The sequence below is a fragment of the Neomonachus schauinslandi genome, chromosome 16, assembly GCF_002201575.2.
Source record: "Neomonachus schauinslandi chromosome 16, ASM220157v2, whole genome shotgun sequence".
In the NCBI taxonomy this organism is placed as follows: domain Eukaryota; kingdom Metazoa; phylum Chordata; class Mammalia; order Carnivora; family Phocidae; genus Neomonachus; species Neomonachus schauinslandi.
The window spans coordinates 40,601,496-40,620,107 of record NC_058418.1 but is presented as its reverse complement, the minus strand read 5'-3'; the positions used below and the strand labels follow the sequence as shown (position 1 = coordinate 40,620,107).

General features: G+C 52.5%; 1 protein-coding gene across 1 annotated transcript in view; it reads right to left on the bottom strand.

The window, feature by feature from the left end:
• Positions 1–12,412: 12,412 nt before the first annotated feature.
• The window catches only part of PDP2 (pyruvate dehyrogenase phosphatase catalytic subunit 2), a 7,315-nt gene continuing 1,115 nt past the window's right edge, over positions 12,413–18,612 (bottom strand). Inside the window, exon 2 of the mRNA XM_021704067.1 lies at positions 12,413–17,337. Coding sequence (XP_021559742.1) covers positions 15,688–17,283 — 1,596 coding nt within the window. The 5' untranslated portion in view covers positions 17,284–17,337 and the 3' untranslated portion in view covers positions 12,413–15,687. The remainder of the gene's footprint in view (positions 17,338–18,612) is intronic.

Genomic DNA, 18,612 nt, shown 5'->3' with positions numbered 1-18,612 from the left:
GGACAGGTGAGGTTGGGGATGGGTCCCTTTGCCCTAGCATAGGCCCTAGCACACCTCCGGGTTTCATATACAGGATGGTGAGTGCGTGGGGGGTGGGGTCTACAGAAAGTCAGAGAAGAGGAATCACTCAGACAGACAGGAACCCCCATGGCTCACCCTGGAGCTGCCCCTGCCCCGAGTGAACCCCTTCCCCTGACCCAAGATTAAGCCATGGCCCTGGCGCCCTGCTGAGCCCTGACCACACCTCCAGGCCGACCTCCAATCCCTGACCCTTGACTGACCCCAGACGCATGCTGATCCTCCATGCACCCATCCCAACCGTCTCTAGGGAGCCAGGGTGGGACTTGCTGTCCCAGGCACCTTGAGCTGATGATGGTAAATCACGGGGAAGGGAGAAAAACAACCTCTGTGCGGCCCAGGCCCTATTTTTAGGAGATAATCTCTCCGCTCCTGGCAGATTCTGTGGGATGGGGGCCAAGCTCAACCAAGAGAGATGGGGTGGGCATCCTGGCTGGCCTGAAGAGTCTGAGAGACTCACAGAGGATCCCCAGCCCCGGGCTGAACTCTGAGGCCAGCCCCGCCATCCTGGGCCCAGCACACACACACACACACACACACACACACACACGTGAGGTTCTGCGGACTACTGCAGTCCAAGCAGAGCTTCCTGTCCCTCTCCCAAGATCCTCTACTCAGCCTGCATCCACTTAGAAATCTCCAGGGTGCAAAGCTCTTCAAAGGTGGCATCTCATCTAATCTTCCCACCAACCTGTGAGGGCAGGGTTACTGGCCCCGTTTGCCAGTGAGTTTCTTGAAGTTCAGAGAGGTTAAGGGCTGCAGCTGAGAGTCTTGGAAGCAGACAAGGTGGGACTGTCTGGCCAAGGTTAGAATTACTTCTCCCCAAGTGTCCACAGCCTTCAGCGGCCTCGGCTCCCATGAGATCCCTGAGAAGGGCCTTAGATCGTCAGGCCAGCTCCTTCTTGTAAAATTGGGAAAGTGAATCACGAAGAGGTGAAGGGACCTTCCCAAGTCCAGCCAGCTGGTGGGATGTAGCATCTGAGCTGGGACCCTGGTCATCACCCCACTCTCTGGGTCTTTATTCTGGATGGATGGATAGGTAGATGGGTAGGTGGGTGGATGAGTGAATGAGTGGATGGGAGGGCAGGTTGGTGGATTGTAAATGGGTAAATGGGCGGATAGGTGGATGGGTTGGTAAGCAGATCGGTGGGGTACCAACAAAGGAAAGAGTGGATGTTGACAGGGCAAATTAAGGCACCTGCCCCAGTTTGAGGGCTTTTTTTCTTTGGCCTCCAGGCCCCAGGCCACCCTCTGATGGTGTCAGTTCTGGCGCTGACCCTAAGGTACATAATCCCCAGGGACACAGGCTCACTTTTCCTGAGTCTGTGGACATAAGCCTCTCCATGATCCGCAGCCTATTCTATAGAGGAAAGTGAGGGTCAGAGAGGGGGCATGGCTCCTCCTGGGTCCCAGAGGGAGAGAAACACAGAGACAGCACTGGTTTGTGGACCTGGCCATGGCTCAGTGAGTGCTAGTAGAGATTACACTGAGGAGGCAGGCCTCATTCTGCAGGCAGGGCCTAGCTGCTAAGGCAAGGTGAGGAATAACTGGTGGCTCAGTGTGGATCCACGCTCTGCCTCATCTTTGCGGTGTGTTCCCAGATGAATCACTTCACCTCTCTGAGCCTTGGTTTACTTGTTAATAAAATGGGCCTCACTAAAGTGGAGTTGTTGAGAGGACTACATGAGATGATCCCCACAAAATGTGTTTAGCACAGCTCTGGGCACACAGCGGGAGTTGAGTACACGTGGCTTTCCCGGGTGCACAGACTGTCGAGGTATCCACTGCAGACGCCTATAGCCACCTACTCCCACATTCCCCTGGGCCCCATGAGGCCCAGGTGTTCGGGAGGGAGTATGAAGGGGAGCCCCAACTCTAGCCCCCACATGGCCCTGTTGGGTGACCCTGGGCAAGACACCCCCTCTGGCCTTGGCTCCTTGCCAGCTCTAAAGCTCTCTCTGGGGGGTTGTTGAGGGGTCTCACAGGGTTCAGACTAGTCTGGAGCTTCAGGGAGTCACAGGGTCTGCCCCAGTGGGGAGCTCATGCTCCCCCCTCCCAGGCCCCTTTCAGAGGCACTGGGCCAGATCAAAGGGACCCAGCACTGAGGATTGGGAGGCGGGCTTGGAAAGAATGTAAACATGAGGATATTTTTAAACTTTTTCCAGCCCCAGAGATTAGGGCTCTCGAAGGGAGAGGCCCAGAGGTCGGTCCGGCCCTCACTCACAAAGAAACAGTCCGGGGACCTCCATCTCAACCATACCTACCTGTACCCACCCCAGGACTCTAGCTTGGGCCTCAGGGAAGTTCTTCCTCTGATCACACCTCCAGAGGTCCTGCTGCTGTGGGATCACGTGTTTCTAATGAGAGGACCTAAGAGATTTGGGAGGACCCAAAGGATGTCAAGGGTTATGGGGGCCTACCTGGCAGGGCTAGTGTTGAGAGACTGAGCTTGTAGACCCCTTGGCCACCCTGTCACTCCATCAGGCGCACACACGTGCAGGTGTGTGTGTGGTGTGTGTATGTGTGTGTTTGTGGGTGTGTAAGTTCATATTAAAGTCTGGTCTGCATGGTGTCACAGTGTGTGAGTGTGCCAGGAACTCACACCAGCCCCTCCCTTCCTCCCCTGCCCTAGCATCCCTCTCCCCAAGACCACTTGGATCAGTGGCGTTTGGTGGGGAGTGAAGCTGACAGGAGGTAGCTCGACAGGAAGATGAGGAGGTCAAGGGGGCTGGGAGCAGAGGGCTGAGGAAGCTGGGGGAGAGGCCGGGGCCGGGTCTGAGCCATGCAGTGAGTCAGGCTGTGGGAGCTTCAGGGGCCACTGACGTGGTGGTGGGGGCGGGAGAGGGTTGCTTCCCCCCCAGGTATCGCAGTGACTCAGGAACTTGGACACAAAGCTCCCTCCATCTCCCCACTCTGGGTGTCACGGTGACGCTCACCCTGGGTCCTATGGCAACAGCCTCTTCCTCTGAGTGATGCCGCCACCCTCACACGCTCGTGCGACAGAGTGGAGCACCCACAGGAGTGTCACAGGGAGCCTCACAGAGGGGACTCAGTCACAACATGCCGCCCTACCTTGTGATCATATCCCAGGGACTCCCACAGCCTTACCCTGTCCACATCCCCGCTGTTTGGGAAGTCAAAGGGTCAGAGTTCGCGGGAGTATTTGATAGCCAGGCCCGGCTGTGGTTACCAGGACAACGAGGGGCTCCAGCCCCAGGAGAGGCCTTGCTGGATGTTTGCCAGGCTTTAGCGGGCCGCTGTGCCACCTCGTCCTGCTTCTGGACCCAGAAAGGGACAAGTGAGCAGCTCCAGGTCACACAGCTCCTCAGTGGAGGGCAGGCTTCAGGACAGGCCTCAACAAGGTGGCGTGCTGCCTTCCAGAGCCCATCCACTGAGGCAGGAGAGGCAGAGGACCAGGCCTGGTGCTGTCTCCTAAGATGCTGTGGGACTTCAGGCCCAGGATGGTGCGGGAGCCGGATGGGGCAGAACTGCCAGCGCAGGGGGCCTGGTACTTGCCTGAAGATGTCGCTGTGTTGTCCCCGTGTGCATGCCCAGTCGCAAGGGCTGTTGCTATTCTTACCTACTTAGCGGTGGCCGCAGGGTCAAAGATAGTGGCTGGGTGGGAGGGAGTCATAAGCACCAGTCCCTTATCTGACACATTCTCTGGAAACTTGGCAGGGGCTGCCAGGCTTTGGGGGCCTGGGTAGGGGGCAATGAGATGGTCACATGGACTGGATGGGGGGATGGGCTCACTTGGGACAAGGCTTGCGGCATCTGTCTCTCCCACAGCCAGGCAAGGTCCCATCAGAAGTGGGACTTCCAGTGGGACTTCCTATGACCCGCAGGTCATCCTCAGCTTCCTACCCAGTCCCAACCATACTACACGACCCCGGAGTTTCTGATGCCCCGGAAGACAATGTGTTGGGTTCCCGGGTGAGGCCGTAGGCGGGGGCTGCCTCTAGGGGGAGAGCACTGTATCGTGAGCTGCAGAAGCCCAGTTGGCCACGGTCCTGCCCACGTCTAGGCTGTGTGACTTTGTGCAAGTTGCTTCCCCTCTCTGAGATTCAGTTTCCTCATCCCTTTCCTAAGCTGTTGTAAGAACGACAAAGTCCAGTAGGTAGGAATTCGGGCCGAGGGCTGCGGATGTGTGTGTGCACGTGTGCGCGCACGGACGCTAGGGTGGGCCGCCAGGATGGGGAGAGAGAGGCACACAGGTTCCCCACCCTGGAGACTCCCGCCTCGTGGATTTTCCATTGGCACGTCGGCACCCTCTCCCCCAAAATAGGCCCTAAGAGCCGTGTGCGACAGAGCCCAGACTGAGGGGACTTTTTTTAGCAGCCCTTTGATTGTCAGCTCTCAAACGGCCACTATTTCAAGCCCCAACGCCTATAGGAGTAGGGCCAAGTGGGGGCTGGGGTCAGTTCAGTGGGCCTGGCTGGCTCCTGGAAGGCCGCCCCTGGGGGCCAGCCCCACCCTCTGACACCCAGCATGGCCTACGGGGGGAGCACAGCATGCCCTGTGTATTGGGCTGAGGGCTTGTCCGTCCACCTCCAGGGAAGCTGCAGACCTGGCAAAAACCAACCTCATTTATAGAGCTCACCCCGAAGGCCACTGGCTACCGCGGCCAAGAGAAGAGCACATTGTGGGGATTAACTTAGATAATAAGAGCAAAGCCCTTACTTAGCGTAGGGGTTGGCACATCCCTGGCCCTCAGAAAATGAGAATAGCTACTATTATTTATGTTGTCATTACAGCTACAGTCATTCTTGGTTTTGCTGTTACAGTAACATTTTTTATCAGGTTTCCTTCCAGTCTTTTTATTTAAAATGTATTTATGTTTCTGAGTTCGGGTAATAATACTCTTCCCTCCACACAACTGGTTTCTGCAGAAAGGAACCCCTCCGACTCGGTTGGGGTGTTCCTCTCTGCATTCTGGACCCCTGAGACCGTTTCAGGATGTCTGTGGTATGCCCACAGCCTCTGTCATCTCAAATGCCATCAACCCCTGCCCTCATAGGGTTTCAGGGCCCCAGACACGGAAAGTCAAGTTCTAGATGCTGGATCCCCAGATGGCTCCTGCACCTGGGTTCTAGAACCCTCCAGCTGGAACCTGAGGAAATGGGCTTGTTTCCACAGTTAGAAGTGAGGAAGAATTTTCTAGCTGTTCAGATGCAGAAGATTTGGCAATGGGTCACGAGGAGAAATGAAGATGCTCTCGGCCTTCTGATCATAGTTTGTATGTGGGGGGTGGTGATGGGGTGGGCTGCCAAGAAGGGAAGAGGAGATGGGGTAGAAAGCCAGATTCTGGGAAGTGGCTGGGAAGGGAGAGAAAGGGAGAGTGGCTAAGCAGGCTTCCACTTCCCTTCTGGGGTCATTTCTCAGCAGGGCAGCAAGGTCAGCTGGGACTGGGGGTCACATGTTCCACCCTTGCCCCAAGTGGTTACTGCACAAGGTGAGACTTCCTCGTTACCCGAAGCACAGAAATAGGTCCCAGGTGATGGCCAGTGATCCGTGCCCAGAACCGCCAGGGTTATTCTGAGAGTGGCAGGCACAGAGCCAGGCCAGGCTTGCTGAAACGGGACTGAGCTGGAAGTGGCATCCTTGGCCTGAGGGCTCACCCTGCCCTTTCAGGAATCCTGAAAGGGGTGTGGGGACTGGAGCCATATGCAGGCCAACCGTCAAGAGGTGGGCTTCGAATCCTGACTCGGCCATGGGATCTTGGGCAAGCCACTTAGCATCTCCGAGCATCAGCGTCCTTCTCAAATGATAGGAACCTTGATCCCTGCCTCTCAGGATAGTTGAGAGAATTCCGTGAAGCTGACAGATGGTGCTAAATTGATGTGGGCATCTCCATTTCAGCTGTCCCAGAGCGCAAGCCCAGGGGTCCAGAGAAGGCAAGGGCCTTGTCTGCATAGCCCACTGGCTAACGGGCCTCTTACCCACCAATCTGAAGGAGTCAGAGTCAGGCACAAAAGCACGTTTCTGGAAGGGCTTGTGGGGATTTTCCAGGAAAAACTCCATCCAACTGGAGAATTCCATTCCCAGCCCTGCTGCCCAGGGCTCAGGGTAAGGAGGGGATGCTCTGGCTCATTCTGGTTCTGTCCAACTCCCACTCCTCGCCCGCAAAGCCCAGGTCAGGGTGCCTCAAACCATAATCTTCTGCTGTTTGCCTGAAGCCCCAAGGTCCCACTCAAGGGTCCTCCCCCGACCCCTCATCCCTTCCAGGGGCTCTCCCCTTCCTTCATCCAACATGTCCTAGCATTTTCCCTGGAGCCAGTCCCTGCCTTCAGGGTCAGCCCCGATGGACATGGACGAGCCGGCCTGGGGGCCGCTGACTGGGGGAGAGATGGCCCTTGACCTGGCTCAGGGGGTGGGAGTTGACAAAGGCAGCCGGAGTAGGGAAGGATAGGCAGGCTGGGACAACTGCCAGGAAAATCTCAGAGGACTGGGACATGCTGTAACATACTGTGACATTTCCGTGAGGCTGGAGCACAGGTTTGAGGGAGTCCGATGGGCACCGTAGTCAAGGGTGGGAATTGAACTGAAGCCAGTTATTTGTTGAGCTGGAATTGGAACCCAGTTGCTTCCCCAGCCCAGACCTCTTTCTTCTCAGCTACCCCCACCAGGGTTTTCCCTGCATTTGGCCAGGGTGGGGTCCTCTTGGTGGGGAGGGCCAGGCTGGCAAATAGGAATCTCAAGACATAACATGCAGGGTATCACAGCTGGGCCCAGGGGGACCCGGCTCACTTTGCCACAACGTAGCCACCCTCTGGGATATTCCTGCACCCACAAAATGTACTTTCTGCCCATAAAGTTCCCCGGTGGTGATAAGACACTGAGCTCTGCTGAGAGCAAAGCTTTTGTAGGGTCCCAGCAGGGCCCTGGGCACCCCCAGGCCCACTCTGTCATTTTATCTCAACTTCAGCCTAGCACCTGTCCCCTATCCAGCTTCAGCCACCATCTCCTCCCCTGGGGAGGGGAACAGGGCTCCCTTCCACCCTGCAGGCTGGCGCCAAAGTTTATGAGCCAGTGCAGAAGCCTCTGAGAGCCAAACGGGTGGAAAAAGTTACCCGGTTCTAAATCAGCCAGCCTCTGGGTGATCTCATCCCCTTCCCAATATAGTCACAGTCCCCTCCTCCACTGCCAGCCCCTGGCCCGTGGGCTAAGTCACGAGGGAGCTGCTGGAGGGGCATGTGTGAGGGCTGGGGGTGGGGGGAGGGAAGGATTTCAACTTAGGGTCACACTGTACATTCTGTTTCATAATGTGATTTCCCACCCCACCCCCCACTTACAGTATTTCCATTTAGCAATTTCCCGTCTAATAATAAAGATCTTCCACCATCACTTCTTTTCACTGTCTCTTTAAAGTCCACCCGACTTTGCACCAGAATCTCTTTGTCCAGTATGTTGAGCAAGGCCATGTCAGCGGTGTCCACTTTCTCTTTCTTACCAGCACCAGGGCCATGGCCATATTTGTCCAGCCCCCTTTCTACAGTTGCCTGGTCCGCTCTCTCTGATACATTCGGACAGGTGCTGGGCAGGAGAGCAGGTTTCACTGTATGGCTGAATAGTTCTGGGCTCTCCCCCAAGCCAGAGGTGACAAGCCTAGGGCAGGGAGGGGGATCAGAGACCAGTCCAGGGCCCCGAGGTCAGGAGAAGCAGGGCAGGCTGTGATCTGCTGCTCCCTCCTACCTGCTTGAGGCAAGCAACTCCTCCCCCAGTTTCCACCTGCTCTTGCCCTCCCAACCCCACAGGCCGGGCTGACTGGAGACACAAGTAAATGCCATACACAGAGCATCCTCTGTCGCAGGCACACAGCCCCACTGCAGGCAGAAGCAGAGGCCCAGCCTCAGGGCGGGACCCCTCACAGTCCGTCCAAGTCACATCTTGCCAAATGTCCCTCCAGCTTCTGCTAGAATGCTTCCACAGACACACAGCTCCCTCCTTCCTGCCAGGCTTTAATTTAAGGGAGCAGAGAGGGCATGTTTGTTTGCTTTTTTTAATCACGTGAATTCAACAGACTCGCATGATTGCTTAGGCGATCACATGAAAGCGAAGAGGAAGTTTTGAAGTCAGATACCAGGGTTCAAAACTCAGCTCCAGGGCGCCTGGGTGGCTCAGTTGGCTAAGCGACTGCCTTCGGCTCAGGTCATGATCCTGGAGTCCCAGGATCGACTCCCACATCGAGTCGCATCGGGCTCCCTGCTCGGCAGGGAGTCTGCTTCTCCCTCTGCCCCTCCCCCCTCTCATGTGCTCTCTCTCATTCTCTCTCTCTGAAATAAATAAATAAAATCTTTAAAAATAAATAAATAAAATAAATAAATAAAAATTAAAAACTCAGCTCCACATTTACTAGTTTTGTGACCTTGAGCACATCAGTTCACTTTTCCGGGCTCAGTTTCACCATCTGTAAAATGGGTTCATGATACTCACTTCATATGGTTGTGAGATTTACTATGAAGGATTGGTTCATGTGCTTATGGAGGCTGAGAAGTCCCATGCTCTGCTCTCTGCAAGCTGGAGGCCAAGAAAGGCAGCAGTGTGGGTCCAGTGCAAAGCTGAAGGCCTAAGAACCACCGGAGCCAATGGTATAAGTTCCAGTCAGAGTCCATAGGCCCGAGAACCAGGAGCACCAGATGTCCCAGAGCAGAAGATGAATGTCCCAGCTCAATGGACCGCACATTTTTCCCTTCCCTGGTCTCTTTGCTCTATTCCAGTCCTGGGCTAATGCCCACCCACTTCTGTGCTCAGTCTACTGTTTCAAACGCTAATCTCTTCCGGAAACAGCCTCACAGACACACCCAGAAATAATATTTTACCAGCTTTCTGGGCATCCCTTAGCCCAGTCAGGTTAACAGAAAATTAACCATCACAACCGTCAGTCAGATTGACCTCTTATCAAGACCTTGCTGCACACGAATGTCAATCCCCAGTGTCACAGTTGCTAAGTTGAGCCCAGATTCAAGAGGAGGAGAATTAGACCCCACAGCTTGATGGGAGGAGTGGCAAAGAATCTGTGATCATCCTTCAAATCACAACAAGGATCAAAAGGTGGAGGGTTCCAGGCTCCCTCCCAGAGGTGACCAGGGAGGCACCCTGACTAATGGAAGAGGTGACCTCAGCTTGTGGAGGAAAGACCTCCTTCTCTTCTCTCACTTCTTTCTTCCTGTGTCATACCTGGGGAGGAGTTGGAGGAAGCTGGGGAGGAGGATTCTGAGCTTTCTCCCAAGGGTGAGGGGGAGCCTGGAAGGTTTGGAGCAGATGAGTGATACATAATATTCAAGTCCAACCAGGATCACTCTGGCTGCTGTGTGCTGGGTGGAGGTGACTGGAGGGGGCAGCAGTTGTTTGGGGGTGAGGGTGGGGGTAAAGGTGGTTTGGACCACTCTTGGGGCTGGGACAGGGGATGGGGCAGGAGGAACAGACTCCAGAGCTGGGCGGCTGTCTGTGGGGCCCGGCTGCAGGGAGCAGGAAGAGGAGGTGGGAAGGGTTCAGAGGTGTGGGGCAGTCCACCGAGGGGAGCGCCCACACTGGGGGAGATTGGAAAAGGTGGCAAGCGATCCCCCACCACCTAGAGCCCACCACCTGGCTCTGCAGTCTTGGGGTTTCAGCAGCCCTGTTCCCTCAAACAGGGCTAAGTGATCACAGGACAGGGTCCTTCTCCCACCCTACACTCATTCCGGGTCTGGTGAGGCTCCCTGAAGGGTGTCCCAGGCTGCAGTCCCAGGGAGCCCCTGCTCCGGCAGGGCTGTGCCTCAGGGTCTCATCTCTGGAATACTGTCCTCCCAGTCGCTCCAGCTGTGGCTGGCACCAACACGGCCAGATGGTGACATCTAGAGGCAGCCTCCTGTCTCACAGTGCTTCTGGGCAGAATCCCACAGCCTGCACGGGTGGTGCCAGCCGAGGGCTCCCCATTGGTGTTCCGGTGGTGCCATCCTCAGGACTGAGTGACCAACCACCATGCAGAGCTCAGGAAAGACCCGGCTCCTCCGTCCCTCCATGCCAAAGCCCAGTTTGGAGTCAGCAAAGCCCCTGGAGCCCCAAGTGAACCCATGGATACTCTTCCCTCGCACAACCAAGGAACTGTGGGCTCTGTGACATTCCCATCCCCCTACCCGCTGCGCCACTTTATCTCAGAGGAAGGGTCTTCCCAGCCGCTCAGCCAACCTCTTCTCACAGAGCCAACCCCTCACCTCCACCTCACCATCCAGGCCCATCCTGTGTCCTGAGTCCCACGTGAGAATCTCTCACGTGGGACTCCTTAGCGATGCTTTTTAAATCACGTGTGCATTTCCATCTCTCCACACCCATGCGTTTTCTGGTACCAGACACTCCTCGCCCCCTTTCCTCACACCTCTTCACACCACTGCTCACGGTTTTCCTACTACTCCTCTGACCTCTCTTTGGCTGATCCCTCTTCCTCTGCTCCTCCCTAAATCATCCATCCCTCTGTCCATCCCCCCCTCCTTCCTCATTCATTCTACAATCAGCAGGACAGGGGGCCAGGCCTGGAGTGGGGAGGAGAAAAACAAGGACAAATGCCCCAAAGCACCTGGTTGCAACCTGCCAGGGAAGTGAAGAGATGGGGGTGGCATCTGCGGGGCTGCCCCCCACCTCCGTGCTGCTGAGGAGCAAGCCACGCCCACAGTCCTTTCTGCGCTCCCTGCCTGGCCGCGCTCACTTTCCTATCCGCAGAGACCACCCGAAGGGATCCCCCTTGCCCACCCAGCCACATTTGGCTACCTCCCCTCTCAGCCCTCACTGCACTCTCATCCCTACTTCCATAAAGACCCGCTGGACCGGACCCACCCCTGTGCTTCACTCCTCTTGCTCCTTTCCCTGCTCTGTGTGGCCCATCCCCGTCGCCACTTTGCCCAGTGTCACGCCTCTCAGCCTCCCACTGGGAGGGGCCGTCCCCGGAGCCTGGACCTGGGGCACACGAGGTTTGTGCAGGGTGGCCTGGACAGAGAGCGGTTGGTGACAGACATTCTTTTTGTTCATCTCCTGTAGGGAGGACGAGGTTGGGCCAGTGAGGGCTTTCCAGAATGCTGGAAAGGCAGCAAGAGTTAAGACGTGGGACAGAGCAGGTTCGGCCAAGTCGCTCCCCAGACCACTTTTCCAGACGTGAGGGAAAGGAATGTGTGCTGGCCTACTTATGCCCCCTTGCTCCTCCCAGCCGGCCGGGCAGTTTCCCCTACGGAACAGATCAGGTCAGGGGCTAGTGGAACATGGACACTCTGAGCCCGAGAAGTCTGGTAAGGATTCACCTGTGCCAGAGGGAGCTGCGTGGAGCACCGGCCACCCACGATTCAGAGGGCCACCAGCCTGGGAACCACTTCAGGGCATTTAGTAGCATCAAGTAAAATAAAAACAAAAACTCTAGATATGAAGGAAACAGCATAAATTTATTTCTTCCCTTGGAAGGAGTCCGAAGAGCTCAATCTTGAAAATGTAATTCTCCCTTTCCCTTGTATTTTTTCCCCTTGTATTTTTATCGTGTTCCAAAATGATGGAATATTGGAACACATGTGTTAAGTATATCTCGCTCCTTTTCAGCACCACCTACTTCTCCATCCCACCCCCACCCACCCTGGGCCAAAACTGTGCAGCGAGTTTCATGCATTATGTTCCCTTTCTGAAGGGGCCAGTACTGGGACGAGTGGATGGACTGTGGACTTGGTTCAAATCCCAGCCCTACCACGGTGTCAGGGGCAAGTTCTTTAGTTTTATGATATTAAAGAGGGAAATTGCTCCTCTTGTTATCTTCATCAGACCACAGACATTCCCTTTTCTACCTTTCCCTCCCCCAAATCTGCTCCTCTTCAAGCCCAGATGAACCACCCTAGACCACACTGAAGTGTTAACGACTCAACAGTTGGATTGCATTTTAAAGAAGCACCCACAGGGGCAGTCCTTAGGAGCTTTCTCTCTCCAGAGGCAGGGAGACACAGCTCAGAGAGTGGGGGTGGGATGGAGGGGGGTCTTCAACACTGGAGATAGCTGCCTGGAACTTTTCCCCAGAGCTGGCCCTGCATTTAACACAAGCTCAGCAGGCCTTGGCACGGAGCGTGTGGAGTCCCTTACAACAAAAGCCTTCATTTCCTTTTCCTTCATTTCAGGTCCCCGCACACACGGTTAACACTAAATGAGGACTTTCTGTGTGGTCAGCGGCCATCAAAAATTTGCAGAGGAAACTTCTTTGGGGGTGGGGGAGGGGAGACCTTGAACAGACTAAAATGTTCCATGGCCAGATAAAGGTGGTGAATCAAAGCCTGGTCTAATCTAGTACCCTGAGGCCCGAAAGAAATTACTATTCAAACCAAAAGAAACCAAATTTCATCTTGCCTCTTTTATTTACAAGTTTCATTTAAATATCTCTAAGAGAAAATCAATGTCAAATAAGAACATTGCTATCCAGCTTAAAATACAAATGTCAGTAAATATTAAAGAACAGGGTTAATCATTTTTCCAAGTCAATGCTTGATAAGAATTATTTTCCAGAAAGCAAGTTACACATCAGGTGCCCCAGGCATAAGGGACAGAGCCTCAGCCTGCTCAGCCACCCGTGTTCCCTCTCGGGGATACACGAGGCAGTTCGCATGAGGACAGTACCACCAGCCTTTATATCCCAGCTCCAAAGCTACACCGGGGTTTTTTCTGCCAGGGGAAGGAGTCATGTTCAGAGACAAATGCACCACTTTAAGATGAAACTAGGATGGCTCAGTTCCAGGATCCTCTGGTTTAATCTGGGAAGTAGAGGCCTCCCAAGAGCTGTCAAATAGAAGATAGGTTACCAGGAACTGATGGACAAAAGAGTCAAGCCAGACTCCTTCTGAACACATTTTCTTGTTCCATACAATTCATTATTCTCTTCTTTCGCTGACTCAAGTTCAAACTGTTTATATTTCACTTACGTACAAAAGGTGCCAGCTCAATTGCGTCTAACCTAACTTTTACCCAGTGTGTCCAATACCAACGATCTTTTAGGCCAATCACACTTCTGGGAAAACTATGATTATACATTAATGTACCTCAAAGTTCACATTTTCATTGTAACAAATCAGCTTTTAAAAAAAATAACAAATTAGCTTTAATGTTACAGATAATCCTTCAGAAAACTGAATCTAAGTAACTTGACCTAGCATACTAATATGAATTTAGAACTATACCATCCTCTCTGTTTTGACCAATCCCCAGAATCAGCAGTGCTGTATTATTTATATATAAAACAATATCTAAATTATGCCAATATTACCAAAGTTTCTTACCTAAACTAATACGCAGTTTAAAGAAACAAGGCATACTTTATTCAAGTTACATCCAAAATATTAAATGGTCAGTGTTATTTTTTAGTTAGTTTTAGATGTCTCAAAATTGAAAGCTTTACATAAAGAAATGATGCATGCTTTGGAAGACTGACAAGTGCCACCAACCCCCTCTCAAATCCCAGTGTCCTCAAGCAATAGCCCGTGTGTCTCAGAAAGGCCAATGACACCAGAAGGGTGGTCCGGGAGACAGACATGCTGGGGCTTAACCAGGACACTCTCCTTGGAGCATTCAGGGAAAGAGCTGAGAGAGTTCACAGTGGAAAAAGGCAGACAATAAACCGGCCTTTCTTCCATCTCGATATACCGATTAGAAAGCAGGCAATATATTAGGCAGGGAGAGAACACAGATATGCTTGGAGAAGCAGGCGGGAAGTCTGTATCCTCTCAGCTGTCCCCTGAGTTACTGAATCAGATGCATTTTATGACCCACGCCAGGCTCCCAAACAGGATTCAGACAGTCTGTAATGCTCCGAGGTGCACCAGGGTTTAGCTGGCATCAAGAACAAAGCATGTCAGACAAGCAGTCTTCAGCTCTAGCAACAAACCTTCATGCAAGCACAATAGTGGTGATTCACGTTTCATTTCTCAGTCTAGGAGATCAAAAGGAACACTAATGGTTTCAGAATAAAAGGACCGAGGCTGAAGCACTGAGTAGAGACGAACCCCTATCACCGAACAGTTACACTGGAAAACGGACAGGGGAATGTCCCCCAGCTAGAAGTCCCCCAACATGTGAATGAATGTCACTGGGACATGAAAAGTCAAACTCTCTTTTCTTTCAGTGGATGGCACAAGGTGGAGATGAGGAGAGGATCAACCAACGTAGTGCAGGAAGATGTAACTGTCAGCTTTGTGGGATTATATTTGTGTTTCTGTTTCGGGACACATTTCCTGTTGTTTAAATGCCACCGCAATTCACGAGAACATGAAATTTGTTCCCCAAGAAAGGAGGCACGTGGTTTAATTTGAAATCAACACAAAGATTTCTGTGCTGCCCACAGAAGCCATTACGGGTCACATTTTTGTTTTTGCCAACTCCTATACTAAATATGGTCTGGTCCCTGAGGAGGAGCCCGGCGGTTCAGCCCACAGTCTCGAGGCAAGTGTCCCGTCTGACAAATCTCACTCCTCCCTCTTCCCCACTGCCTCTCCGGATGCGGGCAGTCCTGGTTAGCGACTTCTCAGTCCTTCGTGTTTTCACCTGTCCAGGTTCAGGCTGAGTCTTACTTAAGTCGACAATCCACTGCATCAGCCAGTCCTGCCCACTCACCTGTCACAACTATCACCCTACGTAATCACATTTTCTCCTTCCCTGCAACTCTCTGAAGAGGGAGCCTTCCTCCCAGACAGTACTGCGCAGTCAGCAGCAGCAAAGCACGGGTAGGAGGATTAGGTGGAATTCACAGAAGAACGTTTGAGAGGTATAATCAGAAAGGCTAAGTGCTCTAAATAACCCGCGCAGAGGCTAAGCTCCGCAGGGTATTTTATTAATGCAGGGAAGGCCAGGAATCAAGGCTGAGACAGAAGTTACCTCCGAGTATGGCTCAAGGTTTAAGGGGTGGGACACAGCAGAAGGGATCACAAGCTGCACAAGTGAATTCAGCTGGTCCAGAGGCCTAGCCACCCCCGCCCCCTCAGCTGAAAATCAAGATGAGTCATTCCAAGCATGCTTACAGCAGGCCTGTTTGCAAGTTTGAGGGCTCAGTTTTAGAACAAACTAAAACGCAACGAGGATGCAGCATCACAAAGTGTTTTCACAAGTATAATCACACAAAAAAGTTAGAATATTGCATAGAAAAGTATTCTAGAATATGTTTTGTAAACCTAGGTCTTAGTAATTTAAAAATAAAAAATAAAACCTCCCTTCATAGTCTAGACGTCCATGACTGTGAATCAGGAAAAACTGCGAAGTCTGCCGATTTTGCGGCACAACCTCAGAAAATCCTGAAGTTGTTCATATTCCTAGAACGATAATTAAATTTACCCTTTGAAGGCTCAGGCTGACAGTCTAACAACAGTGTCTTTATAAAAGGACTTTGGCTCTGGGCCCAAGTCCATATGCTTTCAATGCTCTGCCCTCTCTACGTAGAAAAGGTGACCAAACACATGGGGACATGAAATCATTCCACTGTTTTTAAACCAACGCTGTTTTTTTCCTCATGTCAGTCTGTGATTAAGCAAGCTACATCTGCTGGGCTTACTGTCTGAAGAGCCAGCTTAAGACTACGCGAAAAATGTCTTACCAAAGCATTTAAGTTGACCTTGGCCATACGCGAGCCTCTCAACCCCCCTTGTAATATGCATCTATCGAGTCTGCGTTAAAATACACCACCGTGACAGTGATGTCATCCCTGTACATCCTCGCCAAGTCCTCTGGCAACGTTAACATCGCTGTTAGCCGCTCCGGCTCCATCTCCCCATACTCATTGGTTCCTATGGCGTGTCTGATGAGACGCGTGGCTGCGTTTTGGTCGGCTGCGTGGAGCCCCTGGGCCTTCCTCTGCAGCAGCAGGCTCTGCATGAGCCCCAGGTGGGCAGGTCTCCGGGCCAGGTCTGGCTTGTGCCGACCCACTTCGGCCAGGTGCTCCACCACCAGCCTCACCACGTCCTCGTTGCCCAGCACGTCCCACAGGCCGTCCGAGGCCAGCACGAGGAACTTATCCTGGGGCCTCAGCCGGTGGTAGGTGACCTCAGGCTCGGCAGTCAGGTAGGGTGGAGTATAGTAGTGTGGGGGGGTGAACTGGTAAATGTTGAGGGCCTCGGTGTCAAAGCCCCTCTCCAGGACGCTGTGCTGCAGCTCTTTACTCCACTTCAGCTGGACGTCCCCAAAGGCCCTGCAGGGCATGAGGACGCCCAGCAGCCTGTGGTCCACGATGACCGTCCTGTCCTCTGATTCAGGGTGCTCCCTCTTCAGCCGTGACAGCTCAGCCGGGTTCCAGGCATTGTGGTCGCAAGTGAGGGGCAGACAAGACCACATGCCATTGTCTTCCTGGACCCCAAGGATGGCCCGACAGTCACCAGCGTTTGCCACATGCAAGTGAACTCCATCCACATGGGCCATGCAAGCTGTTGCCCCAGAGAAGGCGACCTGGAGTGAAAGGTTCCTTGTCATCTCATCTTCCAGGGGGGCCTGGACTTCCAGCGAGATGTCAGAATCCAGTCTCTGGAAGGAGTGCATTAATGCTTCCTTAATGTTGAGTCCCATTTCCATGTGCAGGTCAAGCAGCTCCTGCCAGTAGACGCGGAGGTGATCGAGGTGCACTGACGTGACATCCTTGTAGATACTGTCCCCTGGGTGCTTGAGCCAATGCAGGATAGGCAGCAGGGGCTTCATGCTTTCCATGGCTCCCTCCATCTGTTCCAGGGTCTGCTGGGACATCAGTGACACAGCCACGTAGTAGAAGAGCCTCTCGCTCACTGCTTGAGCACACGCATGGCCACCATGTCCGTCAAAGATGCCAAACATCAGCCCGTTGGTCTGCAGGCAGGAGGCGATACCTCGCCGGTCTTCCACTGGGGAATTGGCAGCCAGCTGGTTGCTCTCAAACCGCAGCACTGAATTTGGGACTCCACTGACGAGGTCAAGAGTCTTGTGGGCTGACTCACCGGCTCGCAGCACTTCATTTACCTGCTGAGGGCTGAGCTGCAACTGAAAATCATCTTCCTCTGTTGATGTGTGTCTGTAGGCTTTCTGCAGAGCGACGTCACTGCACGGGACACTGATTTTTCCGGAGCCTGGTACCTGGGAAAAGAGTCTCCATCTTGCTTTATTTCTATTTGAGGCACACCTTGAATAGAAACGTCTGCCCCCCTGTAACGTGGCAATGCTGTTCCTTGCAGAATTTTTTAAGATCCAGAAGGGCAAAGTACTTGACATTATGAAACTACACCAGCAAATGTGTTCCTTCAGCAAAAGGGGCTTTCTTTAGACCTGAAAATTAAAGAGTTGAAGAAAGCTCAAATTCAATTTCTTAAAAACAACGACTTCTGAAAACATGTGCTACCATTCTGAACAAAAGCGATTTAAGATAAACTTCAAAAGAGTTGACTAAATTCAAAATACTTAGTCTCCCTACCTCCCATTACAACACATAAATAATATTCCAGAAAATGGAGAAAACAGGGTTTTTATACGTTCTCCACTCTTAGCCACTGAAGGCTTCCCCACAGGGCTTACTCATCCCTCACAGCTGACCCAGGGGCCCCCCTTTTTCTTTTCCTTCCCAAATCCTTTTCCTTGCCAGAGCCCACGGTCTAGCTTCCATGTTCACTTTCTCTAGCAGACTGTTTAAATTTTTATTGAAGTATCTGCTTTTCCACTGTTCTGTAAGCTCCATGAAATCAGGAACCTAGGCTCCCTTACTCACCAGTGGCTTTCCCAGTGCCCGGCCCCATACGAGGTACACAACAGGCCCTCAACTACTGGCTGGACATAGCACTTCCAAAGGCCCAAGAGCACACCAGGTATGACCCTAGCTGTCTGACATCAGACACACTGCTTCACTTGCCTGCGCTTCAGCTGTCTGACAGTGGGATGAGAATACCAGCCTCACGAGGTTTTGTGAGGTTTTAATGAAATTTGACCCTTCTGCTCCAAAAAGGTAGTTATTACTTTTATCATTAGGTGACTCCTCTAGTCATTCTGTATACATTTTTATATAGTTGAAACCACAACTTACACCGTGGTTTTCTTTTTAAGAGCATTTTATTCATAATGATACATTTCATGCATGTGCAATACCCCATTTTGGCATAAACAATCTCAATTTACTTAACTGTCCTCTAATGTTGTAGATTTAGAGGTCGTTTCCACTGGCTAACATTTTATGAAACATCAAACTGCACTGCCTTGCACACCAACATTTTCCCTACTTAGGTTTTAACCTACTTATTTCCCAAAGGAGGAATCAGTAGGTCAAAGGGTGTAGACTCATACTGCCAAACTGATTTCCAAAAGATTCACATCTGCTTCTACAAGGACATGAAGGGAACAGTTTCCTAGCACCTTCAACAGACTCTGGTGGCATTTTTTCTTAGGAAAAAAAAAAAAAACCTGCTCTATTTTCTATTTTCTTGGGTGACCTAAGAGGAGCGTTTCCCACATGTTTTCGGATTTCGTTCAGGAGACCTGCCCTCTGCCAAGGTTGTCTGTTGGGGCACTGGGAGCTCTCAGAACTGAGGATCGTCCTCCTCCCCCCCCCCCCCA